The 17,630-nt window shown below is 39.5% G+C and overlaps 1 protein-coding gene across 4 annotated transcripts in view; it reads left to right on the top strand.

Moving 5' to 3' along the window:
- The window catches only part of PALM2AKAP2 (PALM2 and AKAP2 fusion), a 279,762-nt gene that overhangs the window by 126,103 nt on the left and 136,029 nt on the right, over positions 1-17,630 (top strand). For 2 of the 4 annotated variants that reach the window (XM_085311516.1, XM_085311517.1), the window contains exon 7: positions 2,430-3,137. The exons of the other annotated variants lie outside the window; for them this stretch is intronic. In XM_085311516.1, the coding sequence (XP_085167642.1) occupies positions 2,430-3,137 (708 nt within the window). The remainder of the gene's footprint in view (positions 1-2,429; positions 3,138-17,630) is intronic. 4 annotated transcript variants of the gene reach the window in all.

The following is a 17,630-nucleotide window of genomic DNA, read 5'->3' as shown; positions in this document are numbered from 1 at the left end:
AAGAAGAAGAAGAAGAAGCTTCTCCTTTCCTCTCTCTCTGTTACTCCCACCCAAGAAATTGCACAAGAAAAGAGCAAATTCCAGGGTATTAGTCAGGGGACTAATTTACTCCTGTAAATCAGATTATAGGGCTTCAAGGCAGATTTGCTTGCATGAGACTTGAGGAACACTTGTCTGCCAACTCCTAGGCTGAGACAGTCCCCAGCACAGCACATATGCTGGCTGCTCTCTGGTCTGCACCACAGTTCAGTCAAACTGTGAATGCAGTGCAAGCCCTCCTTCCCAGGCTCAGGGAAATACAACATTTTGGTCTAGGACACGGGAATTGATCTCTCCTCATCACTGAGCATCACTTAGGCAGCAAGCACAGTTTCTGGCTCTGCAGAGAGCGTTTTCTGTGCCTCACAGCCCTTTGGGGTGAGCTGCTCCGTGGCTTAACTATTTTCCTCATGATGACGTCATTACGTCCAGCCTGAATCTCCCGTTTCAGTGTGTGCCCACTGTCTCTCATTCTCCCACTGTGCACCTCAGAGAAGAGCTCTGCACAGCTTCATCTTCTCAGCAGCTTTCTTATAGTCACTGCGGAGCTGCTTTAGGTTGTCCAGGTGTGATAACTCAAAGATAGGGAGAGAGTTCATAAGATTGATATCTCTACTTCATTATAAAAATGGATGTCCTGCTCTCAGGGGCATGACAGCTATGGACATAGCTAGTCCATAAGTCTCTGAATAAAATACCATCTCTCAGACATTCTCCTAGCTTGCTCCTCCATCCTCCTGTTCAGTAACAATGTTTTTGTGACACTGCATTTGATCTGATCAACCCTGCCAGGTAGTAGGTCTGAGCGCCCACCTTTTCGCTCCGAACACATAGACAGCAATACCCCAGTTTGGGTAGTCTACCAACCATATTGCACACTGGAGGGCCAGATGAGACCACCTCAAGGGTGTAATACAGGCCCACACAACAATAGATGACTTTTCTATCTAGAGCTATAGATGGACTCGTGATGCACAATGTGATAAGGTTCCTAATGCTGTGACAGGCTTCACTTAGGAATACAGAAGAAAGTTGCACAGTCTATGAATAATAAGAGTGAAGGAAGATATTAAAACCATAGTAACTTTTATAGTAATGATGTTTTAAATACAAACATATATACTGCATTGATTCTGGGGGAAGGGATGTTCTGTATCCAGTAAAAAAAAAAAAAAAAAAAAATCAGTTTGTGATTTTCCCAGGTAAGACGAATCGTGATTATACCATTGAGATTCATTGATGGAAATAGTCATTATAAGTTTCACAGACATTAGTCACTGCCTGTAGTAAATTGTAATCAGTTGTCTGTGAATGTCCTTTAAAAATGTTTTCATCTCTGTAAGGAATACTTAAAAAGATGACAATTTCTGGAAAATCTGTGACACCTTTCCACTTCTTTCCTTGGAAAGCTGGCTAATGATATTGCCACTGTGGGTTAGAGCAGTGCAGATTGCCTGTCTGTTCCTGCTGCATGGTCACTACAGTTTTCTTCTCGTTGCTACATTCTTCTTACTGGCTAGAAAAGTTTCATTGCTATTCTAAAACAGCATCCCTCACACACATGTATTCATCCTTTATTTCATGATGTTTTGAAAGGCAGTTCTTCATTATTATTATTTTCTTCAACTTCCTCTTTTGGAAATGATGTTTAGGGTCTCATTCAGAGACATGAAGGAGCACTTCATTGACATTTTTTACATAATCTTCAAGCAAAGATCGAAGTGTCAATACCTTAATATGAAAGCTAAGAAACCTACTCTGCCACAAATCTGCTGGGAGAAATAACTCCATTCCTGTGTGATTTTATTGTCCCACCTGTAGAACAGGGCTAAAGAATATTTCTTCACCTTTGTAAACTTTATGGGTGCTACAATGGAAGAGTTAAGCAAGAACAAGTATCGATAATGTAACAATCTGTATGTTACTGGCAGCAAGCAAAACTTGTTAACAGCTAAGGTGCAGTTGGGTGACAGGAAAGGAAAAGAGATTAGGGAGGTCCTGGACATGAACTTTTCTTTGAATTTGAGGCAAATTCAGAAAGAAAAGATTGAGGGGAAAATGCATGCTATCACCTCCCTTTGTCAAAAGTATACCTAACCCTATATGCTCTTCACGCTTCTAATTGACCAGAGACAGTTCCATGTGGAGTGAGCTGGAAGACTGTTTCCAGTTTACATCAGGTATGCCCAGCCTCCGCCTGCAAAAAGATGTGTAGTGCAGTAACTGTCTCTATTCACAGTGTGTGTCCCACCTCTAACGTTGAATGCTTGGCCCTATAGAGACAGGAGGTAGGAGAAGGGGCRCCGTAGTTTTCTTTGTTTGTTTGGCAATTAACCATTCACTGGCTTTTTCTGTTGTAACATGCACTTCCTCTCTTGTTTTCATTCAAGCTTTGTACACCATGGAAATTAATGTGGAGAAAGACAAACAGACAGGAGAGACCAAGATTGTCTCTACTTCACCTTTTAGCCCAGATGGGGCCCATCAAAAAGGATTCAAAGTCTATGATGATGATACCAAGGTAGTCTATGAGGTTCACTCTGGTGGCACAGTGGTAGAAAATGGAGTACATAAATTAAGCTCAAAGGATGTAGATGAACTTATACAAAAAGCTGGACAATCAAGTGTAAAAGGAGGGTATGAAATGATGACTGTGTCAGACAGAAATGTGATAGCAGATGGAAACTTTAGCCATATGAAGGAGCAAATGCTCTTCAAGGAGGCAAAGCTGGAAATGGTACGCAAGGCCAGCAAAGGGCATCCTGTGAACCCTCAGCCCCAAGATAAACCCTGTGGTGGTGGTGAAGCTGTAGAGGCCAGCACAGATCAGCCAGTGACAATGATATTTATGGGCTACCAGAACATTGAGGATGAAGAGGAGACGAAGAAAGTGCTGGGCTATGATGAAACGATCAAGGCAGAACTGGTCCTGATCGATGAAGATGATGAGAAGTCACTGAGGGAGAAGACAGTAACAGACATCTCCACCATGGATGGGAACGCCGCTGAGCTGGTCTCTGGCAGGCCACTGTCAGACACGACAGAGCCTTCCTCTCCAGAGGGGAAAGAAGAAAGCCTGCCCTTGGAAGCCGCCCCAGGTACACAAAAGAAAAAGCGCTGTCAATGCTGTATTGTCATGTGAACACTTCCTCCTTCCCTGTTCCAGGCAGCACCTGCTCCACCACTTACCTAGACCTCACTGTACTTCTAACTGCAATACTGTGAACTGGAAGTGAATGCCTCCATTGCCTTGCAGTTGGGTTGCTTTGATTTCTAGTTCTTCAGGAAGATGAACACATGTTTTTCCCATCAAGCATACTCCTGGGGGTTTGGGGAGGGTTGGTTTTTTTCTTGATATTACAGAGTGAGAGGTAAATGGGAAACTGAAGAAATGTTTTCATATTTATTTGATTTATATATATATTATATATATTATGAAAACACTTTTTTTTTTTTTTGATATCTGGCAGGCTTGATCAGATTCCTAGGATTTTGTGGGAGTCTGAATTTCACAGCAGCTGGATATGACAGCCTTATAAAACTAGGGTTTTTTAAATCACATTTAAATATTACTTTATAGATCCTATTTTTTTATTTTTCAGAGGAAGGCTTAGGTTATTTTATTTTTTTAATTTCCTAGAACTCAGATAAATCCTTCCCAAAAGGTTTGCAAATTTTTGTTTTATAGTAATTTTCCAGTTTAGTTTGAGATGTCAAAAAAACCCATCAGCCATTTCTGCTTATTGGTAAATCCAAAAGTGGACCTTAATTTTCTGTCTAAAAAATGTATGAAAGATCATTTTGCCTTATATAAATCTTCCAGATTACAGTATTGTATGTGTACTTCATCTCCCTAAATTACAGTTGAAATTAACTTGACATGAAAGAGATGCAGCTGTTATACCAACTGAGATGGAGTCACTGATCTAATTACTTGCCTTTCAGTAACTCTGCCAATGTTTATACATGAAGTTTTCCTGCTGAACTCCAATAGATGAGAGATACTGCTTTCTATTTCCTTAGAATAGAAAATGAACTTCCTTCACTGTCTGACCCTGTTCCCACTGAAATCAGTAATGAAATTCTCAGTGCTGGCAATGGGGACAGGGACAGATTTTTGTCTTTTAACTCTTAGGAAAGTATTATTTATTGAGTGTACTTCTGGTGCACCTATGTATTTACAGATGATAGGTTTGATCCTGCAATGCTTACCCGGGTAAAGCTCCTGCAGAGGCCTGCTGGAGTTTTGTTTGAGCTGCTATTTCAGGAGAAGAGCCTAAAACCACAAGATTAGCATTTTCAAAAACTGCTAGTGATTTTGGATTCTTCATTTTCCAGACAGAGGCACTTTAAAGAGGCTTGATTATCAGCAAATTTTTTTTCATCTGCCCTCTGAAAATCAGGCCTCTTAAAAACATCTCAAACTGAAAACATAAAAAGGTGAAGACATCCAAAATCAGTAGATGTTTCTTTGTTTTTTAGTCCTTTGATTCTAACTACAATGGAGAAGCAACCAGCTTTTTCGTTGTAAAATATTATGAGCCTAATTCTTGTCTCACATTGGTGCAACCTCACTTACTTCAGTGGGCTTCATCTGGATTTACACCTGTAGAAGTGAGATTAAAAATTAGGATTTATATTTTCTGGTATTGTTAAAAAATACTAGAGATTACTTTGAAGTGTCTTTGAAACTATCAGACTTTTAAAAAAGGATAACAGCAACTGAAAAACAAAATAAATGAAAAACTAGAAAGAAAAAGAAAAAGAAAGAAAGAAAGAAAGGAAGGAAAAAAGAAAGAAAGGAAGGAATAAAAAGAAAGAAAGAAAAAAAAATCAAAAAGCCTCTACCAGTCTGAGGTGGTTCCTATAATATTTCTGTTCTTTCTTGGATGGTGCTTTTACTGCATTAATTGTTAGTTCAGAGCATCTGATTAAACAGAGTTCTTGCTCTGTACTGCTCTGTACTCTTTTCTTTCTGTGCCAGTAAGAAAGATTGTTCATGACAGTGATAAGGCACAATAAAACACACACAAAATGCAAAAAGTATTTCCTGCATTAGGTCACTTAGTCATCAGTATGGAGCTGGTTAATATAACATCTCACAACTACCCAGATGATTGTGAAAAAAAATCAAGTGGAGATTAGGAAAAGAAAGTTACATCAATGACACCTGTAAAAGTTATACTGTCCTCCATATCCACTGCAGTGGCCTGATTTAACCTGTAAGAGACTTCCATATRCTCCCTCAACCTCCCCTGGGGGCTTTTGGATAAGAGAAGGACCAAATTTGCCAACAGAAGCTTCAAATCATTGTTTCACTCAGGCTTCTGTGGGTAAAAATTTTATCAAAGAAAAGAGAATGACTGCAGCAATCCCATATTTTAAAAGCATGTCTGGTGGCTGCTTGTTGAAAATTATGTTGGAAATTAGCAGCCTGTTTTTTCTTTTTTCCAGAAATGCTAAATGATAAAAAATCTCAACATTTCTTAAAATGATGCCATGAATTTTCAACTCCACTGTGCTCTCAATAGCCTCCACAGCCTTATGTTCAACAAGCCAGGTGTGGATAAGAAACCTCAAGAGACTGAGTTACCCTGGCTTCCTAAATCACTCCTTGTCAGCTTAGCTGTGCTAGCCAAAATCCAAGACCATCACCAAGGCCAATTAACAACATTTCATGGTTTATTCTGCATTTCCAAGGCATTCAGTGAGGTCGCCACAACTCTGCTGATGAGTAGCAACACATACAGCGGAAACCACCTCTCCATAACCTGACCCAGCTTGTATTGTTAGGAGACATCGGCATGCAATGGTTAAAGCTAACTGGGCAGTTAATTAGGGCTTTGGAAAGGCAAGTTTGGRACTCCAAAGCACTAAAGAATTTTGTAATGTAAATTTATAGGGACAGTAAAACCATTTCTGGCTCCTTCCTACATTATGAATGCCACTCATGCGTAGACTCGCCCAGCTCAGCAGTAGTGCCTGCTGCCTCCACACGCCTGCTCCAGCAAGACGTCACRTGCTCAGAGCACGATAGTTCTCTTGAGGGCCTGTTGACATTACTAGTAACACTCAGAAACAAATCTTCCAGCCCCTTTCTCCTGGCTAACCTAATCCTTTTATGTCTTACTGTCCTTTCCACTCCAGGTGCAATCCTGTCTTCATGGCCACCTTGTCTTCCCTATGTCTTCCCAGCCATTTTTTTCCCTCCTGACTATCTCTATTTTCTAAAGAGAGGTTTTTCCAAAACCCTTTTTGTGGGACGCTTAGTGTCCTCTGTATTCTGAACACTCTTGGGTATCACTCCTAATCCAGTGTTTCCACACAATTCTGGAGAGTTCTTCTTCTCTGGAGATATTCCAAACCCACCTGGATGCACCCTGTCTAACATGCTCTAGGTGACCCTGCTTGAGCAAGGAGGTTGGACTAGATGATCTCCAGAGATCACTTCCAACCTTACCCATTCTGTGATTTTGATTCTGTGATTCTGAATTCTCTAGCTATATGCTCCCCTAAGGTATTCTGCCACACATTCATCATTTTGGAGATGACTCTTTTAAAAAATAGCCCTTGGAGCTGTTTGTTTGAACTGAGACCAGAGTGTGTCTGAGACCACTGCACCATTTTAGTCATAAGGTCACTGGGAGATGGTGGCGTATCAAAGAGCTTAGAAGTGGCCCTTTAGTGGTTAGAAGTAGAGCACAAGCCTTAAACCTTAAACCTGCCAAATACTTACTGCTCAGTGGTTGTAGCTAACACTGAGTGCCTCAGAAGGCCAGTGTTTTTCTGTGTGCATATGAGCTCCATGATTAATGGGCCCATAACAGATCCAAAAAAAAAAAAARAAAAAAAAAAAAAAAAAGAAAGCTGAAGTTTTTAGAAGTTTATCTGGAAAGTGTTTGTCTTTCTTGATCAAAGGTTCATGTCTGAGGTCAGGAAAAAAAAATCAATCTGAACTCTGAGGGCCTTAGCTATGTTGACTTAAATATGCATACTCCAATCATTCTCTTTTGCAGGTACAAGAAACTTGCCTGGACATTTTTTCCATTCTAGCCATTAGACTGCAGCCAAATTATATGGGGATTCAAATGCATTAGCATAGGCTGATGAATGTAAATAGTTTTCTAGGGCTTCTTTGAGCTTTGGAACGGGTCAATTTTCCCCTTCCCCTCGGACAGAAAGTAGCCTATGGAAATAYATGCACAATCAGACACAAAGGAAAGGGTCCGCTGTACAGTCAAGCAGAGAGAGATTTCATAAGGATCATTATGGGAGTTTTTCTTTATTGTTTTAAGCAAACTCCCTGTCTGTTTAACTTTTGCTGTCACATGTATATTCTCAGTTTCAGTATGGAAGGATACAAAACATAAGTAGAATCAGAAACTGGTTCTGTGATAGCATTTTGCCACAACAAACTGCTCGCCTTAACTTTTGTAAGAAAAACAAAAAAAATCTTTTCAGTGTATCTTTTCCTAAACTGGGAGAAAGTAACCTACAAAACTTTTTTATATTTTGTATTTTCTAAGTTTCTATGAATCCACTTCCATGTTGTCTCTGATTTGCATTCAGAAACTGTTTCTTTTGCAAACCACTGCATTTTACTTTCATTCTTGTTTTTTAACAGAAGAAAAATACAAATCAAAAAACACAGCATTATGATTAGTGGCTAGGCAATCTCTTTCAATTACAAGAATATCAATACAGAAAGAAAAGAATTACAGGGTTGTTTTCTTTTTTTAATTTCCTGTGGCTGATGTACTGTATGGTATATGTTTACAGAACTCCTCTGGTCTGCCTTTGTGATGTTATCTAAATGAATGACAAAGTAGGTATGATGTGCCATTTGACAGTTTGCCTTAGCACTCTTAGTTTTTCTTCTTTTTGTATCTTTCTTTTCTTGTTTTCCAAAAAGTGCAGGCTGTATTCCAAAGCTGTATAAACACAACATTATCTTTCAATCCCCAGCAAGAGAAGTGTGCACAAGCCCTTCTCCATGAAGAGAACCTCTACTGGTGCAATAGAAGACCCCTGCAAACAAAAACACATATGCCTAACTTTACTGTTACCTACTTAAGTCAGCTCACAGAAGGAATGCATATAGGTGTCTGCAAGATCAGGGCATGAGTGATTTACCCAAGGTGTAGTTTGGGTATTATTTGTGTACCAATTTTATGTGCTGTTGAGTTTGCCCAGAGTGGTGTAATTTAAGAGGCTAATTCTGAGCATTGTTACTTCTGCTGTGAAAAACACAAAATAAATGGTGCTTAGCATCTCTTAGGATCAGATCCTGAGTTAGCATTGCTACCACTGCAATGGTATTCACAAACACTAAGTGAGACTTTCCTGACAGCTCTTAGGTCAGTCCGTGTTGTTCTGAGTTCTGGTTCTCTATGCTTGAAATTACAGAGATGCAACAATTAGTGGGAGCAGAAAAACAGCATACAGAATTGCTAGAGAAATGAAAGGTATTTTACCTTTTGATTCAATCCAACATTCAAATGACATACTTGGAAAGTAAATGGGGATATCATAGAAAATGTAGTATTTTACATTTGTGTATTTTTTTAAGGAATAAATATTTTTATAATGAGATACAAATCCTAAGTAGGAATTGAGTTTCTGAATATCATCCTACCCATGACATTGAGCCTTTGAACTTTTTCATACTTTGATGACAATGCCCAACTTCTTGGGATCTTTTGTAGACCTAACACTTATTTCTCCAGGAAGCAGGTTCACAACACTTTTTAAAAAGTAAAGTTATAAGGGTAGAATCCAATATAAACAAGGCTAAATCATTTTTTTTCCCAACAGGAAAAGGTGGATCTATGCTCTCTATAGCTAGACAAATTCTTCTTTATTTAGAAAGCCACCATGATAGTCAATAACTACCTACTTTCAGTAGAGAGGTATAGCTGAAAAAGCAGAATTATAATACAGTTTTTCACTTTGTCCTACGTTATCCAATATGCGATTTCAAAATATGATAGATGGTGCCACTGGAAAGAGTAGAACAAAATAATTCACAGAATAAGTAGAGGATTTTCCCATGTGTTATAGATGTGGTGTCTTACTTTATCCTAAACTCACTCAGTTTCCACCTGTTCTGTCTTTCTATTAGAAAGTTCAGGACTTGCTTAGGTTGTTTCCTGAGACTTTCAGGTGGCAAGAGTAAAGTTTAGTTCTGAGTTTACTCAGAGCTCATATGTTCTGACAACATTCAACAAAAGTGGGCTGTAATTTTTGTATGTAAACCAGTAAGTTGTATAAAATCACTGAATTTATTAAGTTTAGAATATGAATGGATTGTCATCTAGTCCAAAGATAATATAAATTCAACCTGTAATATAAATATATAATAACTTAGCTTGTAAATAGTGACAAGAGTGCATGAAGTTCTTAAATGTCCCACTTGTATTTAAAGTCAACAGCATTACAAAATTCAGTCTTTCTTCTCATGAATTCAAAGAGGCTTTCCTGCTGTGGTGGTTCCACTTAGGCTATTCAACTGATTAAGAATAGGCCACTTTTCTTAAATGCCAACTTTTGAAGAATTCTTAAACCATTCCCCCAGTTTGAAAAAGTTTCTCTTCTTTGGGGTTTTTTTACTGTTATTGTATTGCAAACCTTCTCTGCAATTTTTTCCCAGATTTTCCTGAAAGGAGGATTTCAGGGGTTTTTTAAGACTTAGTGTACCTAAGTGAACAAACTTAATTACTCTTTTAAAACGACCTATGTAACTCAAGTCCATCTGCTTGGGTATATTTGTATATTTTTAACTTCCATAGCTAAGTTAGTGACTTAGATCTGATCTTAAATATCCATTTACTAGGTCTTTAAGACCTAAAGACATGCCTATGAGCATAGAATTAGGCACCTAAGCAGTCCTTTTATAGTTTAATAAAATGAGCCAGATGATAAGTGAAATTTATGCACATGCACAAATGTTTATAGAATCTAATCTTTAAACAACATTCTACAAGCAAGGCTTATGGTGCTTTAACTGATTCTTCTGATACCTTCAGTTAGATAAATTTTTAAAGTGATGTTGTGAAACTGGTGCACTTTTCTGCAGAGAGGGGGTTTAGCACAAGGCCTCTTCGCTGACTGTGTCTGAAAGCCGAAGAATGACCTCTGGGAACTCTCAAAATGCCCAGTGGCCTGAGAGGCTTGGGGTGAATTTCATACCCACACATAAACTTTTGGAGTTTTTCTTCCAAATTTTTCCCTTTGCACGTCTCTGTTCCAGATTATGCCTGTCTGCTGTCTCTGCATTTACTCTCATTCTGGTCAACGCTGCTCAACCAGTCCTTTGTTTTCCTCTCTCTGCTTCCCTTTTCATTGTCACCTCTAAGCAAAAATGAGGGAAGGAAAGAGAGATTATAACTGAAAATCTCACCTCAGGGTTGTTCAGCTGAGGCCGGTAAAAGAGAGTTGGCAGTTTCTGGTCCTCAGTGTTTGCACACCTTCCTGTATTTTCCTAGATTCCTATGGCAAGTTTGATGCTAGGGCGACACTGCCCCTACCTATTTGTCTGGCATTCCCTGGTTTGCTCAGACAGGGGTTTCCACTATAATCTTGCCATTTAGATAAGTCTATCGACTCTTTTCCCACTCCTGTGGGAACGCAATAAGTCGCGCAGGCCAGTATGAGCTAAGCATGCCTGTCCAGGGAATCAGCATCTGGAAGCCACTTACTGCAGCAGGAGGCAGAAGCTGGCCTAGGATGGTACTTTGGGAGGACAAATCGCTGCCATCAGTTTAAAGGCGGTAGGAGAAAATGTGAATTTCCCCCTACACTGATCCAGGGTACAAAGGCATTCTTGAGTAAAATTATCTGCCAAGAAGCAAACCAGTGTCCCTCTAAGCTAACACTCCTGTCGGAGAGAGGCCAACACGAGAGCAAAGGAAGTGCTGTACAACCAGATGAACAGAGCTCTTAAGCTCCACTAATGCTATGTGCTTTAAGCACTTTAAGCACTTGCTTAAAGCATAGGACATACTTCAGCACTGTGCTGATTAGGGATCGCTTTGAGGAAATGTTAAGCTCGGCCTCTATCTAAGACTAAGGTGCTTTGCCAAAGAAGAGGCTCTAGTTTTGTGCTGTATTTTACAGGTATGGGTGCAGGCACTGCTTAGAGGCAGGTACAGGGGATAAATCCATTTGAAAGCTTTTGGCTTTTCCAGTGGCCACCGTTCCTGTGGGCAGCCAGAGTAGCCAAGCAAGAGCAGGTCAGGACAAAGGCAAAAGAGCACAGTTTTGAAGGCTTCCTGCCCCTCCCTACTGTGCTCGCTCCACAAAGAATGACTCTTTTTAGGGGTTCAAGAAAATGTTGTGTAAAATGCAGCTTTTATGGTGAATGTAGGTTGTGGATGAGAGTTTTTTTCAAGCTTCAGTCTCCCACTTTCTTTGTGAGCAAATGTAAATAAAAGCCAATTTTACTGGGGATAAACTGCTGTGCTAACACTGAATTAGAATTGCTGGGGATAGCTGCTGTACTTTGTAACCTTAAGTGTACTTTTTTGACTGTTATGTTTTTTCTTCAGATTAAAAAATGAGTATTAAAAAAAACAAAAATAAAAAATCAAGAACACTGCCAGCAACAGCCATGCTGTAACTGTGGCTTCTCTCTTTTTTTTTCTCTGTACAGTATTACTAGTAAATAAATCTGCCTTTTCACTGCGCCTACCTCTGTGTCTTTGTACTGTGTTTCTCCTTAACTCCCACTCTGCAAGACGCTCTGTGATTTCAAGGATGTACTGCATTGGTTCAGCCACTCTCACTAAAAGAATTAAAGTACTAACTTCACAGGTTTTGGGGTTGCTCTTTTTTTTTTCTCCTCCACTGCCGTGTCCTGCTGCTCCAACTCTTATTTCTATTAGATGCTTCCACGCGTAATTAACTCATCATGCCTGTTACTCTCACTTCTCTTCCCTCCTCCATCTCACGTGATGCTTTGCCAGGTGGACCCTTATTGCTCTAGGCTCCTTTTAACGTTTGCAGATGATAAACGCTTGATTTTCATAGGCAAGGCATTATGTCAAGGGTCAGTGTACTTCCTAACTGAGGAAAGTATTCCATACAGTATACATAAGTCCCCCCAAAGCAGTTACTAAAGAATCTAAGGACTGACAAAATAAATGGTATGCAATTTTCTTCTAGGGCTTGTCACAGAAAGTGTCCTCTCTGTTTTGAGACAGGGAGGAACTTGCCTTAGTCTGATTTGAGGGTTGGGAGAGAGAATAATTCTCTTGTTATTTTCCCTGACATGTTCTATTTACCTAAACTTAGGACGGACAACTTAGCCAAGCCCGCTTCTCAGAATTTAAAAATACAGCCTAAAATCAGTCATGTGAAGAAATTCACCATGGACTGCCCATTACTGCAAAGTACTACTCCTCTTCTCCTCTCAGCCAGTATGCATCCAACTAAATACACACACACACACTCACTCACACACAAGCCTTGGAATACTGTACTGTCACACAATGGAAAAATGGTTGTGCRCACTGTTTAGCCGCTTTATAATTTAGTCCTAAAAGTTTTGCAGCAGACAAAGCTTACAGCTGCTTTCATTACTATTTTTTGAACATGAGAAAGTCATAGTTGCTGGCCCACGAAGACTCTGTGAGTGACTGGAGAACTGGTAGATGTACGTCGTCAGAGGATGAGAAATTAATTCGGCGGAGAGAGGAAATTGTAATAGCTGTGCCAAACTCATTTGGTGTTGGACTTTTCTAATTCAGAAGGTGCATTAATGTGGCAAAAGSGAGGCTCATGAGCTGTGCTTAAACCTGAGCTAGCAGACATGGCCCCATAAAGAGCAGGCAATGACAAGGACCATGTCATGTGCCACATATTCCTCCTGCTGCTGCTGTGCTGCCTGTGCTGCAGGAACATGTTTCTCATCCTATTTCACTTAATTGTTTATCCATGAGGTTTTCAGCTGCATGTTCCTCCACTGCACAGAACCAAGTCAGCCAAGAAAACATAGAAAACAGACTAGGCAGCTTTTGATGATTTGTTACTAAGGTTTTAGAACCAAATATTTCCATGTAAATCCTCTTTTTAAGTCACTATAAAAAATTATTTTTTTTCTTTTTCCACCTTCATAGCAAGTAGAAAGAAAGAAAATGCTTGGGAGTCAGCGAGATACTGTGGCATACACCTGAAACTCTCCTAGAGCAGTCCCCTGGAAGTCAGTGACTAATGTAGTGAAGARATATTCAGCATAAATATCCCTCTGAGTAGGATAGCTTTCTGAGTTTTTTTGTACTTTTTACTTTTAATAGCTCCATATTCTTCTGGTAGCAAAAAGAAGAAATACTCCAAAAGTTTAACATTTAATGTCTTTCAGTAGTTTGTCTGGGGATAGAAGTGGAACAGGTTATTTTCAAATGGCCGCCTGCTTTGCTGCAGGACCTTTACAACCTGCCCTTTACCACCAAAACCCATACTGAACCAGCAATGTCTTCTGCTTTACACTATCCAGTATTGTTAAGGCTGCAGAAAGAAACTTCTGTAGCCAATAATTGCATGAACGAAAAAAAAGGGACCAGAAATTAATGCCAATTTTTCACAGGACTTTTCTGCCTGTATTTACATTCCCTATTGCCATTAAAGGTATTTCTGTTATATTGTGCACATTCATATATGAATCCTTTGTAACTGGTTGTGATGGAAACATAGACTGTTCACTGAAGAACTTGCAGATCTACAGAGCAAGGCACAGCCCTACAAAACATTACATGACCACTCACATTTACCTGTGACAGAAAGACTGCCTATCTCTTACTGTAAATTCACAACTTCTCAGATAATGCAAATATAGACATATTTGAAAGAGACAGAAATAGGGTTTTCAGTATCAGTCTTAGAGGAGTGAAGTTCTCGGTATATAACTCCAAAAGCATAGAAAGAATTACCAGGTGGCAGAGAGGTATATTCAGAGAGGTATATTCAGTCACTCCAAATCAAGGGTGGGGGGTGCTACACAAACACTGGTCTGCAAACTTAGAGAATAAGCTAGCTCAGAATGAAAGGAAATTAGCTCCTGCTTTTTATAAGCAGCAATTTCTCTCAGTGTAAGCAGACTTCCTGGACTTACTGAATACAAATAAAAGTGCCGGTCCAGGTTCTGGGAAACATTTTCCTATCCCTGCTCCTCCACAGGGTTCAGCAGAACCTCACAAAAAACCTCTCATCTCCTGATATACAAAGGTAGGTAGAACCAAAGTCTTCCACTCGATTATAAAAGGAAATGTAGGTACCTAAAACTTCTGTGGATCCAGATTTTACCAGCTCAGTTTCACCACTATAATCAAGAATACTTAGCTCTAGCCTGCCTCTGAGGGCTGTGGCGATAAGCCTGCCAGTGTCAGCCAAAACTCTACAAGAACATGAGACATGCTCTGAGTATGCAATATCAAAAAATATCTTTATATTGTTACATATTTTGGGACTTATAAGAGCACTGTAAAAAAAAWTTTTTTTTTAAGAAAAGGAAAATGTATGTCACAGTCAAAATTGGCTACTCACAGCAGTCAGGCATTTGCTAGGAATGACAAACTTGCCGTCATTTAGGAAGAAAAAAAGGATTAGCAACAGCATATTTAGCTGTTTCCCTATGAGAGAACAAAGTGAGAGGGACAAGTAGAGGGCGAAAAAAAAGACATGACAAACCAATTTAGCTTTCTTTTGAGGACTTCCATAGCATCTAATATATCGCTGGCTAGAGAGTCCCTCTGGCTGCAGGTGAATTGGCCTCAGCCCAGGAAGCAATATAGCAGCATAGTTGGTGGGTTGGTGAAGCTAATTATGCCTGCTGAGAAAAAGGCTGAGCATGGTGCCGTGCTAAAATGACTGTAGTGCTCAAGAGCTGATGTGAATACCTCTAGACAGCATTACACTGTGGCATTTAAGATTACTACGGCTTGAATAGAAGGTTACTGTTTTATACCAGCCAAAGGTCTTGATCATTACATTTTACTGGAGAATGCGATATATATATATATATACTACCTCAATTTAAAGAAAATTCAATACATAGCCCTGGTATTTTTTAAAATACTTTTTTGTACCACTCAGCTTTTGTTATGTGATTTGATGTTTCTTCTTCACGCTCTGCACTGAATTACAGAAACATCTTTATCACTGAAGAAATTGTGGGTCACAGCCAAATTGCTGGGGAGACAGAATAAATGTTTCCTTCTGCTGACTGATCTGAACAATTGCATATCATTAGATATGGTTAAGTTTCCAGAGAGATGGGGTAAAGTAATGTAACTGTTAAATACCAAATGCAGTAAATACATTCAAAGCTGCACGTTGAGAGTAAGGGCTCACATCTGGAAATTCTCTGTTGCTGTTTTGGTCCAGACTTTTTGTTACAGAACTGAGGCTGCAGATCATCAGGGTGTTAGTAAATCAGATGAGTTATTTAAGACAGATATAGTTTCCTTTCATACCAGCCTGGGAAGAAAGTAACCCTTAATTTAACAAGAGGGGAAGTCATAATGTTTTTACTGCTACAACTTGTGCTGCAAATCTTGCAATATTTGGATCCCTTCTGAATCTCTAGCTCAAGGAGTTGAGCAATTTTGAGAGAATATCATTTAAAAGAGAAAAGAAGAGAAGCATTAGTTTCTGGACTTCCTGGCTGAGAAGGAAATCTGGAAAACACTAACCGCAGGAAGATACTCTGTTCTCACAACAGTCTCTGTTCTGCGGAGTTGTGATTGTATAGGTCTCCTTTTGTGCTGTATTTGAAAGAACACAGTCCTGATTCTTAAACACTGTTGATTATAATTAGTAAATGATAGGACACATCTTCAGAAGCTATTGAAAACTTACCCAATAATTACTTTATTTTGTATGTCAAGATTCTGAACTCACATTGCTGGAAATATTGATACTGATTTATCTTCACAATATGCCAGACATTGACCAAACAACAAATCCAGGACCTACCATAGAAACTATAACCTGCCTACTAGTTCTATGGAGGAAGCAATCAGATTTAATTTGATATAGATGACATTCAGAGTATTTAAAATATATAATAGAACACCTACACTCTAAAAAAAAGCATAAGAAAAGCAACTCTTTAATTCAACATCAAGAAGGGTCCTCCTATACTCCTTAGATAAAAGGAATTAAATGCAGTCTGATCTGAAAGATCAGAGAGTTATTTCTCTTGCTACAGCTTAGCAGTTGTAAAGACTGCAAGAACGGCTACCAAAACACTTGCGTAGACAAGAACAGTCATTCAGGATCAGGGCCTTACACCCCGTGCCAGCCCGGTGAACTCACAGTGCCTACGTAGGAAGTCCGTCAGGAGAGAATTTGCCTGTAGACGTAAAGAATAACATTACAATTAGTTTGAAAAACCCTCTCTGACACAATCACATGTTGAAGGTGGGCTTTTGGTGTCAGAGGAATGGCAGGTCATGCAYAGCAGTCCCAAAAAGAGAAGAGTCAGGGAAGAGAGCACAGTTCTGACTTAGATATTAAGAAAGTGCTCCTAGTCTACCCTGAAGGAGTGAATTACRTGTTTTTGGCAGCATTTGAGAAGTAATTGCTTTTTCTTTTCTCAGGAAAAGACAAAAGGGACACGCAAACTCTTCAGCAAGGGTTCTGCTCTCAAYAGAGCTTCAGGTGGAAGATCTGCTACAGCATCACAGATCAGCAAGGTCCCACTGATGCTGCCTGGTGCCCCTAGACAGGTGGAATATTGTGCACTGTAAAAGCACTTCCATCCTCCATGAGTTCTAGCCCTAATTTTTCTCCTATCTGATTAGTACTTTTCGAGAGTGTGCAAGTATGTTAACAGAAGTTTGATCAGTAGAGTTTTTATCAAAGCTAACATAATTTTTTAATAACAAGTGGTTAGGTAAAAGCAAAATGACAAASCCCAAACTTCCCATGTTAATGAATTTCAGTGTTTCATGTTGCTGAAAGCCATGTTGTAAGTTCAACTAGGTGAGAAAAAAATGCAATAAAAGATGAAGGATGTTTCCAGGGACAGATCTGTAATAGAGAAGTTAGAGAAAAACACAACCCTCTACTAGTCTTAGAGCCTTSAGGAATGGCATTTCTCCTCACAGATTTCTAAGGACTGGATATGTGCTTAAACTTTATTATTTGAGCAGCTGCATTTACTCTAGCGGAGGTGCCTATACCTTCTCATTTCATTAAATACCTCATAGAGCCCAAATTGCAGTAGGAACGGTAGTGGAGTTCCCCCAGGTGAGCAGTTCTGTAAAGCAAACACCTTTTTGGAGAGCAAGATGATTAAATGGTATCAGGCAAAGCAAGGTGATAAAAGGCTGCAAGTGCCTCAGAACTGATTTGGCTTGACTTGACCCTGGTGAAGTTCTTGCTCTGTTTGTAGCAAACAGCTCTTCTTCTAGGGCCTGTATTTTGCAGAGATACTTGTCTTGGTCCTCTTCTGCCTGAGAGTTTGGAGGTCAAGTCTGTACTGATCCTGCAAAGCGTATGTGGCCAAGATGATGGTGGGTAGGGAAGCAGAGGAAAAAYTATTGCAAAAGATCTTCTGTCCGAAGGAAGCTGAACACATGGTCAGCTTTGGA

This window comes from Rhea americana, unplaced genomic scaffold, assembly GCF_003343005.1.
Source record: "Rhea americana isolate MKP2758 unplaced genomic scaffold, rheAme1 scaffold_342, whole genome shotgun sequence".
NCBI classification, from domain to species: domain Eukaryota; kingdom Metazoa; phylum Chordata; class Aves; order Rheiformes; family Rheidae; genus Rhea; species Rhea americana.
Note: the sequence above shows the minus strand (reverse complement) of the source record. Positions and strands in the feature narration are given on the sequence as shown.